At 39.3% G+C, this 14623-nt stretch overlaps 1 protein-coding gene across 8 annotated transcripts in view; it reads right to left on the bottom strand.

The window, feature by feature from the left end:
* Positions 1-781: 781 nt before the first annotated feature.
* The window catches only part of TMEM117 (transmembrane protein 117), a 484559-nt gene continuing 470717 nt past the window's right edge, over positions 782-14623 (bottom strand). For 5 of the 8 annotated variants that reach the window (XM_034644989.1, XM_034644991.1, XM_019806350.2 and 2 more), the window contains 2 exons: positions 13988-14117; positions 782-2511 (listed from right to left, as the gene is read on the bottom strand). In XM_034644989.1, coding sequence (XP_034500880.1) covers positions 1865-2511; positions 13988-14117 — 777 coding nt within the window. In that variant the 3' untranslated portion in view covers positions 782-1864. Of the gene's footprint in view, positions 2512-8710; positions 9375-11113; positions 13107-13987; positions 14118-14623 lie in introns of those variants that run through there. The other 3 variants (XM_034644990.1, XM_034644994.1, XM_034644993.1) reach the window with 3 other exon arrangements.

Raw genomic sequence — 14623 nt, 5'->3', positions numbered from 1 at the left:
CCACCCAGGCGCCCCATAATTCTTAATATTTTCTTAAGGACTATGTACTGATCATGAATACCTGCTTTCTAAATCAACTTCCTTCTTCATTCCACAAGACAATGACTTTCAGAATAAAATATATGTAGACAGAGTCCTAGGTGGTATTATTTACTTGTCCTAGAGTCAAAAGTTGAATGTTTTATACTATGCAAATTTGGTAATGGCCAATGTAACCACATATAAGCAATAACATGCTAAGTTTCTTTGGACAATATGGTCAAGGGGTTACTATAGTGAGCTTGATCTCTGCATTTTTAGTGTCAGAGATATTTATGATTCTAAGTAGGACCATGCATGGCTATTAAAGGTAAAGGAAACAGGAGGGGCATGGTTCCAATTGCTTAGTAAACAATTGTAGGAAGATGTTTATTAAAGCTGGCTCTCAAGTGACAGATAAATGCATAGTTCTTTTATGCATGCTAAATTCAGCATGCTGCAAGCTTAAAAGCAGATAGATCAAAATAAGAGAGATTTTAAAAATCATAAAGACAAAATACAGCTATATCAGCATATGACAGGAAAATAATTTTGCCTTAAAAGTGATCTCCCCTAGCCCCCTCAAGAACATGTAACCACAATTTATGGAACAAAATTTAAAGCATGTTGGGTATATTCCATTTTTTAACACATCTGGCATCAAGTTAAACAAAAAATTAAATGGGCTGTTGTTAAACTCTAAGATATAAATGAATCCCGTTATTACAAACAAAAAACTACATCACATAATTACTGATATATAATTTGTATTTATTAATGTATGATGTTTAATTCTTTAAAAAAAAACCAAAAAAAAAAAAACCCACAAAAAATGCACACACAAGACAAGCTACTGAATCGATTCTTTCATGCACACCGTCTACCTCACAAGGTTCCGCTGCGTGATTTTTAGAGGACCCTTATTCAGGGGTGGCATATGTTTTTCAATTTTCATTGTCCAGAGCCATATTTACAGAAAGATGTACAAATATTGTAGATAGTAGGCTGTACAACCCTCACATGATTAAAACTTCAGTTCCTTGGTTTTCTAGCGCTTTGTGTAAATGCCAGTAAATTTGAGAGTTCACCCAACTGTGCCTCTTAATCTTTGTTTCCATAGGTGAAGGGCAGGATTTTTAATCAAGTAGCAATCTATCTTTAATTAGGAGAACATAATTAGGTATTATCATCTAATTGCCGTTACTGGTTGGAGAAAGCCACGTTTCACAAGTAGTGACCCATGCTGGGTTATCATTCTCCTAGTACTGAATTTCGAATCTGTATCTGTATTTGGCAGATAGCCAAAACAAATTCAAAGGTAATCACCAGGCCTCTGTGCAATCCTGCTGTCAAAGTCACCAGCTCCACTGCTGAATAGGAAACGAGATACTTCCTAAGCCACATCTCGGCTCTGTTTCCTGCTAAGACATCAAGTGTAGATCAAAATAATTGTATACAAAAAACCCCATGTGAAGTAGGTTTGAGGACTCTTCCACGCTTCGGTTCTGGTACAGTTAAAAACAGTTTAATGTCTCAAGGCACCACTATGGTTGAACATCAGATACACGGGTAATCAGCTAATCATCTACTATGCTGTGAAGTCAGTAAATAGCTTGTGCAATTGTGAGAAGCAATCTCTAGAGGACTGTTAGATATACAGTAGGCACGTGTATTATAATACAAATAGAAAACAATGAGTCCTAGAAAAGCATGTTGAGCACCTTCGTGGCATTGTTTGTGTTTCTTTACCTAAGACTACGTAAACTTTACATTTACAAAAGGAAAGACTAACTTTTTTAAAGTTACACTCAAGGTTGCTTTTTGTGCTATCTCCAAGTAAGTGAATCTAGTTCGTAGGCGTACTTTTAGAAGTCATTGGGTCTGGATCAGCTTCTGTCGTGCTGGTAGATTCGTTCAAGTGCGAACTCAAGTTTTCCGACGTGAGGTGGGAAGACTTGTAGACAATCTCGTTGAAGTCCGACCTGATGCAGACCAAGGGAGGGTCACTCAGTGGATCTTCCACTGAGGCCTGTGTGTTTTCTCGAGTGATTCCCATGTCCTTGCTATGTTCTGACGGTGATTTTCTTTTCATGCGAGTGTAAGTTTTGTCTTGATTTTCCATGCCTTGCTCATTTTTCAGAAACCGTCCAAAGAACCAAATGAAGAAGCCAAACCACACAAAAGCTATTAAACTTGGAACAAAAGCCAGACACTTGACATCAAGGCTAGCCCCTATGAACCTGCTGTGTAAGAACATATCTCCCTCAACATATGTTTTATTCGTCTGAGGGTTAGTGTGATTGGACCTCCATTCCCAGGAAAGTTTGGTTCTGTTCAAATCCTTTAAACTTTCTGAGTCTTTCACTGTATATATCTTCTGCCCTGGGCCAATGTACTGTCCGTATTCGTGAGGCTTATAAAATATCTGGTTCTTCCACATATTAAGATCCAAAATCAAGACAAGAAAGATAATCCCATAGTTAAACCATTTACCTGCATTAAAAAAAGAGAAATACTGCATATTAGTCAAAGACCTATAAAATTGCAATAGGGCTTTCTCCAATAAAAAGGAGATAATGGTGTACAGGTATAAACTGTTAATGTTTTACGCCTGTTAGCAATTTTTTGAGATGGCTATGCTGCCATTAAGTGAATTGGCAAAGGATATTTCCTAATTGTATTCTAGACACATGAAAATGTGACTGTGGGTCCCAGAGTCAATAATTTATGCTACTTACACTAACCAGATTAAGCTTCCTTGTTTAATAGGCACCACAGCTATACTCAAATTCGGTTCCATGTCAGTTATTCTCTAGAACATTTCAGTTAATGTTTAAAAAGAAAGTTCTAATGAAATTCTTAGAAAAGTCTAACATATGATTGAACATCTCTTACAGTTTTATAATTATGTGTAGGCAAGAAATAAATCATTTTGCAATGCAAACACAGCAGTATATCAATTGAATTCACATTGCTGTTTGTAGGTGACCTGTTGATTAAACCATTAATTGATATGATTCAGATCAATAATTCTCGAGCATTCAAGACTTTAAAAATAATTGCATCAAATTCTCGTTGAACAGAATCCATTTATCAGACATATAAATACAACCAAAGCTGACAAACTGCTTTAGAAGACATGATTTGGAGAGATTGTAACTACTATTTCTTTGTAGTATTTAAAATTTTCATACAAGTAAGACATTGTTTAGAGACATATTATCTAATGATATCCTTAAACCTGCAAATGAAAAGAATATGGGGAAACTTTCAAGGGATATTAGATTCCATCATAATTTTTATTATAATCACAATTTATTGCAAACTTTACAGTATCAAATGTATCATAATATAGTAATACCTCATAGGTTTGCTGTAGCAAATTAGGTGATACCTATAACAGGTTCTAAAAGCTTAGTTCTAAATAGTATATATATACAATGTCAAAATTATTTTATTTTGTATTTGAAGATAAAGTATTGAAATTACTAAGTTCCTGCTTCATATGATTATAGAACTCTTGGGACGAGAGAGAGAGAATCTTCGGCAAACTTATTAAACCAAGAATGGTAAAAATGAGTTTTGCAATTTGTATCATAATATTGTATAGCTATATAAAAATATAACTTTGTGAAGAGTTTAGGAAAGTGTTTTATCATCATTGTTACATATTTACATTCCCACTGTATGCAAAACTGAAGGGTTTTAATCCTGGCTCCAAAACTTACTAGCTATGTGATCTTGGGCTAGTTATTTAAATTTCCTAAACCTCGGTTTCTTTACAGAGAGAAAATAATAATACTTATTAAAGCTGTTAATATTTCATAAGATTATTAGATGCTAAACAGAGTGCCTGGTACATAAAAGAAACGCAGTAACTGGTACTATTATCAACATCAAAGCCTTGCCTAAGCCATGATAATGTCTGCGTTTGCATGGGAAGCTACAATTCTTCTCTATCAGGATCATTTATGTAAACTCTCTGACTGGAAATTATAACTCTGCCCATCCTGAAATTGTTCAACCCTACAATTGTTGCAACCTTTGTGGTGGAAACTCTTGCTGGAATGATTTATTTCACATACCCACACTAGAAAGTAAGTTGAAACACTGAAAATGTTGTTCTTATGTATGATCAACTATTTATAACATCTGGCACTGTTAAGTTCTAACCACTCCTGCTCTCCTGGAGTCGTATCCAAAACTACAACAGATTCTTACTAAGCATCAACCATAAAAGAAGTAAAGAAAGCTCAAGCCAGAGAAATTCAATCAAATACAAAGGTGAGCAACATTACTGAGCACTTGTGCTCATAACAGGCTCTGCTGTAGGATGCCTTAGAAGCTGCTGAGCACAGGGAGGAACCCATCGTCTTACTCGGGAAACAGAACAGTGGCATCGACAGATAAATAAAAAGAGGCCACACTGGAGAGGTGCCAAATGAGTGATATAAATTATAAATGCTGAAGGTGTTGGGGAAAATGGAATAAAAACTGAGTGCCATAGAATTATCTACAGAAAGGATTTTGGAGGAAGTAGCAATTCATGGGGTCCTTGAAAGAAAAGGAGGACACAGAACAGTCTGGAAAATGGTGCATTTCTTTTAGTTTATGTTTTTATTAGCTGCATATAAAATAGCATACAGGAAAAGATGAGGTGATATGAAAGAGAGGGGTGAGGAGAGAGAGAGAGAAAGAAAATAATGGAGAATATTGTAGGAAGAAAAAGCAGGAGAGGAAAGAGAGACAAGAGAATTGAAAAAGTTCTGAGATTCTCATCCAGTATTAAGGAGGCAATAGTTGGTAGCTTCCATGATGGAAAGCAAGCTGAGAAAGGGGCTTCGGGTGTTTCTGTTGCAGGAGATTCATACTTATTCTCTTGCTATAAACTACATGTGCTGTGAAGCCAGACTGGATGGTGAGGAAGACAGATCCTTGAATTTGCATGACTGACCTTCCTGACTCACAAAGGTCCCTTGGAGACACCTGTACTCTTTCTAGGTCATTTTAATTAACTCATGAATAGGGCAGTCCCTCATAAAGTGGTCCCTGTATCTACAGTAACAGGATATCAGAAACCACTGATAAACAGCGTCACAGAATCAGGGAGAAGAGAGGAATGCTCAGTGAGCATGGAGTAAGGTGCTATTCTGGTGGGAACAGGGGCTTAGAGAATGTTAATAGACGAAAAAGATAAAATCAGAATATAAAAACTGAAGTGAATGTATACTGATCAAATTAAAAAGAAACCCTGAGGATAGGAGGAGCTCTTCCCCAAACTTTCTACGTTGTTTTCCTCCCACCTAAGTTGAATGGTGCTGGGTGAATTTGACTACACTTTAACACTAAAGAATCACTTCATGTTCTCTCATCTATGGAACATAAGAAGTAGGACGATGGGTAGGAGAAGAAAGGGTTAAAGAAAGGGGGGGGGTAATCAGAAGGGGGAATGAAGCATGAGAGACTATGTACTCTGAGAAACAAACTGAGGGCCTGAGAGGGGAGGGGGATGGGGGAATGGGATAGACTGGTGATGGGTAGTAAGGAGGGCACGTATTGCATGGTGCACTGGGTGTTATACGCAACTAATGAATCATCGAACTTTGCATCAGAAACCAGGGATGTACTGTATGGTGACTAACATAATATAATAAAAAAAAACATTAAAAAAAAAAAGAATCACTTCATGTTATTTCTCATGTGACCTGGAGTCTGAATATTTAGATGAGATGGAGGAGGAGCAAATTAAAAATGTGTTGCCGGACATCAGTTCATGGGTATCATCGCCCCTCTTGAACACATCCTTACTGATCTGTGAGAGGGAGAACCACAGTCGCAAAAAAACTACAGGCTAGAAATCACCAGGTGAAGCTCATCCTGACACTTAAATAATCCAACCTTGGGTTACCTGGTTAACCTCTCCAGACCTCAATCGTTTGATTTTCAAATTGAGGAAACTGAACCAGATGACTTCTCGTTGTATGATTCTGTCCTCTTCCACCAAGTCCTTCTATTAGCTATGTGAATTCAATTTTTTATTCAGTGAAATAGAGAATTATATCAATGTAACTACCTCAAAGGATGATTGTGAGGATAAAATGAGAAGTTATATTTGAAAGTTCTTTGAAATATATTAAGTTTGCCAAAAATGTAGGGGAGTATTATTTCTATAATTTCTTTCCTCTACGTCTTCAATCCAGTTAATATAGGATCTTGGTGGTAGAGGGAGAGAAGAGCATGTAAGGGTTTGTAACAAAGATACATCCTAAAGGTGATCAAATGTTTCACTTTGGATAAAACAGCAGGAATCCCTGAGCACTGACATCATTGGGTAGATATAACTGGACCAGTTACCTGAGAGCACTCAGTAAACAACACATTGAAAATTCTTAGCAATTGGTAATTTGTCTACAACGTGCAGGAGAATGGTTCTGAGAATAGGTCATTTATATAAATTTTGAAGCTACTGAACAGGAAATAGTGTCTCCACCTCTCCCCCACAGCAGACAGGCCATGTCCCCAAAGCGTAGGGGGGAGAGAACTGAGTGAGGCAGGTTCCCTACTGACATCCTATTTCTTTTCTTCTGTGGATGTAGCACTGTCTCTACCCCTCCTACCCCCATCAAAGCCGGTCAGCTGAAACTTGAAGCTGGTAAAAATGCAGAAATGGCTCTTACTTTTTGTTTCTAGCCCAACTGACATAAACTGCTGGCCCATTTGTGCATTTGCAGAGGAAGGACATTCACCATTCACTGACATCCTTCCTTCTATTTTCCCACACAGTGTTTTGCTACTTTTGTAATGCTTTCTCTTTAAAAAAAATTACTTTTGCCCTATGAGATGTGGCAAACCAGAAAGCGAAATCACACGAGACAACTCAGTGTCGCTCTTCTTGTCTATCAAGTGAGGGGGTTGAGCTTTTGATCCTTCAGGTTTCTCCCCAGCCCTAAAAATCTCTTTGATGATTCTGTGAAATAAAGATCACCTAAAGCTTAACATTTTATGATGGGCCAGGAAATCTCACCATTAGAGCAAAAAAGATGGAATACACGATTTTCATGCAGAGAAAGCTTTCCTATAAAAGCTGTATATTCTGAGAAACACTATTTACCATAAAAAATAAATTTGAGTCCCTGAAGTGACCTACATGGAAAGGATATCAGACGCAAAAAGGAAAAGAATAGAAATGCTCTCTTGCCATGTCCCAAGTGTGTTGTTGTGAATGTACAGTCAACCGTAACAAGAGGTTTAGTATTTCAGCATTAATCATAGGAGAGATTTTGCATTTCCCCCTGTTGTTTCAACTACATAGCATAATGTAAATCAGCAAGAGGGGAGGGTAAGAATCCATATATTATTTCTATTAATCTCCTTGTTGAAATAGCTCACTGTCTCCTTTAATGAGAAATCACTGCATGGTGTTGGTGGGATTACCTCTCTTTTGTATTCTGTGCCTTTAATGAATCCTACTGATTGTCAAAAATGATATTATAATGGTAATTTTATCTTTTTTACATTTAGGGAGTTATAGAATCCTGGGCTAGTTGGTTTTAAAAGGATTCTTCATTGAATATCACCATCACTTAGCATAGGAAATGACAACAATTTGGGGGGAAATGTAATTTCTTCAACTAAGGATAAAAGAGTATAAAGTGCTTATATTTCCATCATATAAGAAGCCTTTTGTTCTTCAGATACGCAATTATAATATTAAAATTTTATTTTACTCAGTAGAATTGCCAGTTTGCATTGAGATGGAGCTGTGCTGTGGGTACCTTCATACCAAACAAGTGCCACCACTTGGCCAGACTCCAGCATCCAGTGCAGATACATGAAATAGTCATGCTCCACAAAGCCTTTTAATATCCATTATGGGACAGCAAGCAACCATGGCCTTGAAAAAGATAAATGTTGGCTAATTAAATAAATAATAGTTTGCTGTAACAGGCTTCTTGGCTATATTCAATGTCCTTTCATTCCAGACATGAGCAGTGAAAAGAGGGCTCACTGAGTTAGCATCTCTTCGAGTAACCCCCAGGTAATTTAGGGAGAGCTGGAAACCACATTAAGTGGTTGGGTCATAAGGAGAACATTTAGTAAATTGAAGATATTTACTAAAAAATTTATGAATTAGTAGGAGCTATTTGAGCTGATAAAGCATCATCTTAAGACTTAAAAGCAAATGAATACAGCTTCTCTAAGGGCCTCTTTTGTCATTGTCATTTCCTAAGTGGGACATAATCCAACATGATGAGTAGAGGTAGAAACTTGCTATGGTACAAGAAGGGAAAGCCATGGGGTTATACTGAGTTAGATGACTGTTCGACTTTCTTGAGATTAGGAATTGTGTCATGTTTATTTCTGTATTCCCCAGATCCTAGCTTAGTTTTAGATACATATTAATTCAGAAAATGTCCATTAACCAATAGGTAAACCCTGAGATAATGTGTCCAGACGAATAACAAAAAGTTAAGAGTCTTTTAGGGGCGCCTGGGTGGCACAGCGGTTAAGCGTCTGCCTTCAGCTCAGGGCGTGATCCTGGCATTATGGGATCGAGCCCCACATCAGGCTCCTCCGCTATGAGCCTGCTTCTTCTTCTCCCACTCCCCCTGCTTGTGTTCCCTCTCTTGCTGGCTGTCTCTATCTCTGTCGAATAAATAAATAAAATCTTAAAAAAAAAAAAAGAGTCTTTTAAATCAAATACATGTATCCCAATGATCTGGTGAATTTTGGGATACTGCTAAAATCAGATATAATCTGGAAAATTGGGAAAAGCAAAATATTCATATCTCAAAGATTATGATTCGTTATATATTTCAAGTCTCTCTTCTGGCTGTAAAGACTGTTCTTGAAGAGTGTGTGAGTTTTATTTAAAAAAATCCTCATATATGCACAAATGAAGACAGGACACCTCAGTTGGACATGGCCAACCAGCTCAGGGGCAGCAAGGGCTGACAGGCTATGGGCAAAGCATCCATGGCCTTGAAGAAGATGAGATTTGGACAAATATGAGGAATTGCTGCTTTACGTAGAAATAAACATAGTTAACTCTTAGAGCTGTATAAATGTGTTGAAAATAGAAACTGCTTCAGGAAAGGTTTAGGAAAATTCACAACTGAAAGAATAGCAAGAGATCCTCGTGTACTCTGGATAAATTCATGACCTTTGGAGACTGTTGTGGTGAACAGGATGCACCATATTTCCCTATAACAAGCCCCTTGTTAATTTTGTCGGACAGGATATTCTCCGGGATGAACCACTGGCCTGCCCTCCCCAGCGCTTGCCACGATCCGACTGACACAGGAGAGCTCTTTAAAAAACAATCTCTGGGAACTTGTTTGCCAGAAATCATGCACCTGCGGAAATAAAACGGAGGGGTCTCAGTCATTATCTTCCACATTCTCGCCATGGTAAAACACCTGTGCCCTCACACCTCAGGAGGCCGAATCAGAACACAGACGTTATGGAGGTTTGTTTACTTCTACATTTTCCATTTTTGCCGAAAGGGTTCCCGTGGGCATCATCGTGCCAGCAGTGTGAATTCTCTCCTCGCAGATGCACGGGCCTTCCTTCTGGCCTTTCCCCCAACCCCTCCTGATTTACTCATATGATGGCCACCAATGGGACACTTCCTTTGTCTGGCTGGGATGACAGATGGCAGAGCTTCCACCGGGATTGGCATTAATAGGACTCAGAGGAGCTGCCAAGAGTGAATTGAGAGGCCATTCCTCTCTCGCCTCCAGAGACTTAGTACATCACATTTTGAATCCATCTTTGCACTCACCTCATAGGTAAAAGGGAAGAGGCCAGAGGAGATAATTACACGGTTGCATTTAGCATTTACGTTTAAGAGAAGAACAATGGGCTTGGGCTAAAAGCACCGATGTGACCTAATGACTAACTATTTATCCCCTTTGTTACTGAAGTCAAAATTCCCAGAAAAAATATTTTAACACACCCTTGGATAGAGATGATTTATTTTTATAAGCCGCAGCCCAGCTTATAAAATGAAAGCTCATACACACTGCAGCAAACCATCTGTCAAGGGGGATCCAGATGAGCTAAACAGATGCAACAATTCAAGTCATTTCTGAAATGCATAAATAAAACTAGCATGGAATCAGGATTAGAAAGTACCCAAATCCTACGTGCTTTTAAAAGGTCAATGGGAACTCATCAGTGTCAGAGAACCCTCTACATACAGAGCTCTTCATTGGAAGAGAGATTTTTTTTTCCCCATTCTTAGCCTTCTCCTTCTTGACTCAGAACAGTAGATAACAGTAGAGATTTCACAATAGTGGATAGATAATAAGAGAGTCCCCTCTCAGACTACCTAATATTTTTGAGTTAAACAGGAAAACAAACTCTGGAAGGACTCTGAAAGCAAAAGCTTCAGGTAAGAGTAATGAGAGTTTACTGAGTGCTTACCAAATGGCAGTGTTTTAAGTGCCTTGTACATATTAATTTAAATCTCACAACAACCCCATGGGACAAGTACCTTACTGTCCCCATTTAACAGATGAGAAAACCGAGCCTCTAAGAGGTTAAGGAGCTTGACAAGGGCCACACCAAGAGTCAGTGGCGGAGCTAGAGTCCAGGCACCAAACCTTTAACATTCCATTTTCTCAGCATGCACTGAACCTTATTTCCAGAGCACAGAGAAATGATAGTTGAGGCCATGGTGGAGCTGTCTTTGAACCCAGGAGAACCCTAGCAGTCTTCCCACAGACTCTTCTAGTACAGAACAAACACAGGCAGAGAAGATGGAGCTGTCTGGGGGTCCACAGGATGCCTCCTCCCCCCCCCCGACTCAGCTTCCTCTGTGCTCACCCCAATGTTTCCCGTCATACTCTGCTTTGGGACCTCTCTTCTTGGCTCCAGCTCTGAACTTTCCAGCTCCCAGCAGGACTCTTTCATGTGCCCTTTTCACTAGCACCCCATTTCTATCTGAATTTTGATTCTGTCTCTTGGCTTTTGATTTTAAGAGTTGCATATGAAAATAAAGTTGGAATGAGAGGAATTTTGACTGTAGAAAGTGTTTCTGAGCAGCAGGGTTTCTCAAAAAGAGGTCCTCTGGCAGAATGCATAGGCATCACTGGTGATGCTTAAGAGAAGGCTGGATCCCAGGCTCCACCTCCAACCTCAGGCATCGGCTCTGGACAGGAGGCTGATGGATCTTTTTAATAAACTCTCCAGGTGATCCTCATACACACTGAAATTTGAGAACCACTCATGGATATAAGAGAGTTTCATGCTTAATAACCCACTGATAATACTATATTTACTCATCAAGAAAAGCATTGAGTTTCCCTACAAAAAGAAGCAGAACTTGGAGGAGCGGATCAAGTTAGTGTTTGTAGTTGACTTGGAAATTTGCAGGCTACTGACAACTGAGGATATTAAAATACGACATGTACCATATTTTTGGAAATTTTATCTAGGTTTCCCCAGAAACAATTACCTTACAAAGTCAGATAAAGAAAAAGGCCCTTCACAGGAGACTAGCTGCTGCTTCAGTGTCCTCAGCCACATCTTTGCAATGAACAGAACAAAGAGTAACAGAACAAAACAAGAGGGGGACAGTTTACACCTTTTTCAGCCTCCAAACCTGCCACCATTTTCCTAGAATATTTTTATCACGGATCTGGGGAGGCACATGATCAACCTACCACAAATTGGGTTTAAACTGTTTACAGTGGAACTCTTCACCCCAAAGCCCACCTGTACCCTATTTTATTTTGGATTTAAGCTCCAGAATCCTCAGAGGTCTCCCTGGCAGGTCCAGGCACCCAATCATTTGCACGGCCCATTGCAGGCGGACAGCCCGGTTTCACCTGTGGCTTTTCCAGCACCAAGGAGCAGTTCCCAAAGACCATCACCTGGGGGCGCTTTTCAAAAGTCCCATTCCCTGGCCTTTGCTCAGACTTCTTGAGTTTGAACTATTAGGAATGGGGCCCAACAATGTATATATCTATAAATATATATCTCAATTGGTATGCTTATCAGCATCATTTGGCAAACACTGCATCAAAACCTTAACTACAATATATTTCCACCTTCTCACAAACTTTATTAATGTGCAGTCTCCATTACAAGAACTTAGCCCGTCTTTCATCCTTTTAAGTTCCTAGAAAATAGTATTTGGTGGAATAAAGGTTTTAGCACAATTGCATAGGAGGCTTTATCTCAAAGTTAATTACACTGAAGCTTCAAGGACTCCTGTATGTGTGTCCTCTTCCCCAGGCACTGAAGATAATTTTTAGTTGTAATTTTGCTTTTATATTCTTAAATAGAGTGTTCCAAATTGGGTAAGCTTTGGGCACCACAAAACCTGAACCTGCCCCTCTCCATAAATGATAGCATATATGACAAAGCCCTGCCAAATACCCCAAATTAAATATTTTAACAGCTTGATTTTTTTCCTTACCAATGGGTTCCTCTGAATATTCCACCCCCCTCTTTACCTGGTATTATGCACTGCAGCAGTATATTTTTGACAGGGATTCTGATACTCATTCAGAGACAATATTAGTGCCATGATGGCCTGGGACAAGAGCTGATAGCAAGAACAGATGGTCCAGGCAAAAGCCCACCCAGAGGGATATGATGATGCCATGTGTGTGATAGCTGTTTGAGAAGTCGGAAAGGGTAGCATGCGGCAGAGATTAAGTGGGGACTCTGAAACCACACTATGTGACCTGAACTCAAATTGATTGATTTACCCAGTGAATTTAATAGATGGGCCTCATTCATTTTGAATAGGAAAAGAAACCTGCTGCATCTTCCCTATTCATGAGCTCATTCTCCAATTTAGGAAGGTCGCCTCATGCTCAAAGCAAAAACCAGCCTTCAAGTTGGGAAGCAAAGGTTTTTTGTGGGCCTCAGATGTTCAGGTTTTCTGTGCTCGGGCTATTTTTACTGAGCAGCACAGACGGTAGTGTAAGCACAGATTTCTTCAGCAGTTTTTATTATATAGCAGGTGTGGGATCCTAAGCCATTGTCCTTAAAACACACACACATTCACTACGTGCATTTGAGCAGCTTGGGAACAGACGCCATCCTTTATGTGGTCACTCAGCTGTCTGCTTCTGGTCAAAAGAGAAAAAAAGGTATGAAACATATCTTCAGGAAGACCTTTTTCAGATGAGAATGACTGAGATGTCAGGAAGGAATATTACAATAAATCACATCAGAGCCATTTCAAAAGGAGGGCGTCCCTGCAAATGAAAGAATCGGGGATCTGCCAGAGACTCACCTGAGAGAAACACGAGCTCTGCCACAGGAGGAGGTTTAGATCAAATGAGGAGTGGCCTGACTCCCTGAAGGTACAGGGTCTGCTTGGTGCGCTAGGATCCCACTATCCCAGTCTCAGCGGTACTTGAGGAACACGATGTAAAAGGTGTTCATGGTGAAAAAACATACTGAGCTGTATGTTGTGAGAAAGCAACCAACCTACTGAAGAAAACCAAGGTGGCGTGGCACCTGGAGCACGGCGGAGCTAGCTAACCATCCACGCCAAAACTGTGGCCTCCCGCTCTGGTAACAGTATGCGAGAACAGATGTGACACTGAGGTGGCTGCCCAGTTGGGGACCACATTTCCTCCTTGACTCTGAGCGGGGCTCTCTGATGAGTTACTGCCAATGGAACGTGACTGGAAGGCACATGTTTTTTTCCCCATGTCAAGGTGATTAAGAAAAAGAAAAGCCTTCTTCACCCTCTTCTCCATTCTTGCTATTCCCATTTGCCTGCTGGATGTTGCAATGGAAATGACTAAAGCCGCTAGTAGCCTAAGTGCCAGAATGACCGTTTGGAACCCCCAGCTGACCCGGAACCACCTTGCACTATTAAGTGAGGGTGAAATAAACCATATGTATGCATGCCTCTAAAGTGTTACCGCTTGCTTTTTCATAGCAGCTAGTATTAGTCTAAGTAGGAGACAATCAAATCGTATTTAAAGTTACAGCATACCTGTTATGTGAATACGATATTCCTCCTTGAAGATCTTTTGGAAGAAAGGAATCTTGAACTGCATGTGAGGAGTGTGCAGCCCAGGAAGATTTACATCAACATCTCCCATAAAATGTGGGAATTCCCAGTCCTGTCAAAGAAAATCAACATAAAAACATATTTGTGATTTGTTTCATTCCTAAGCAGCAAAACACCAAAAATTGACTTTTTACAAGCACTTATTTTCAAATCATTTAAATGCAGCAAGCTGTTGGATGTATCTGTTTCATTCCGTGATGGTTATTTTATGTACATTAGGTAGTTGGATGCATTCAAAATCAAAATTAAGTCATAACTTACATCCTCAGATTTCCTCGTTAATGTGGTAATAAGAAACCAATATAGAATTGATTTGCATCTATACATGTTTATCTCTTTCATTCTGGAGAACTGAACTTAAATTGTTACAGGAAGGAAGAGATCCATATTTTATAAATATGTGGTAATTTTGTTATATTTTGTTTCACTACCTTCAAAAAATATGAACCCCCTAATACTATGTTTTGTGTTAGAAGACAAAGAGGATCTAATTCACTTAACCAAGTTTTTCAAGTCCCATCCTAGAGATTTTATTAATCATCTCTGCTAGTAACTACA

Source organism: Ailuropoda melanoleuca, chromosome 16, assembly GCF_002007445.2.
Source record: "Ailuropoda melanoleuca isolate Jingjing chromosome 16, ASM200744v2, whole genome shotgun sequence".
In the NCBI taxonomy this organism is placed as follows: domain Eukaryota; kingdom Metazoa; phylum Chordata; class Mammalia; order Carnivora; family Ursidae; genus Ailuropoda; species Ailuropoda melanoleuca.
This window is presented reverse-complemented; position numbering and strand designations above follow the sequence as displayed.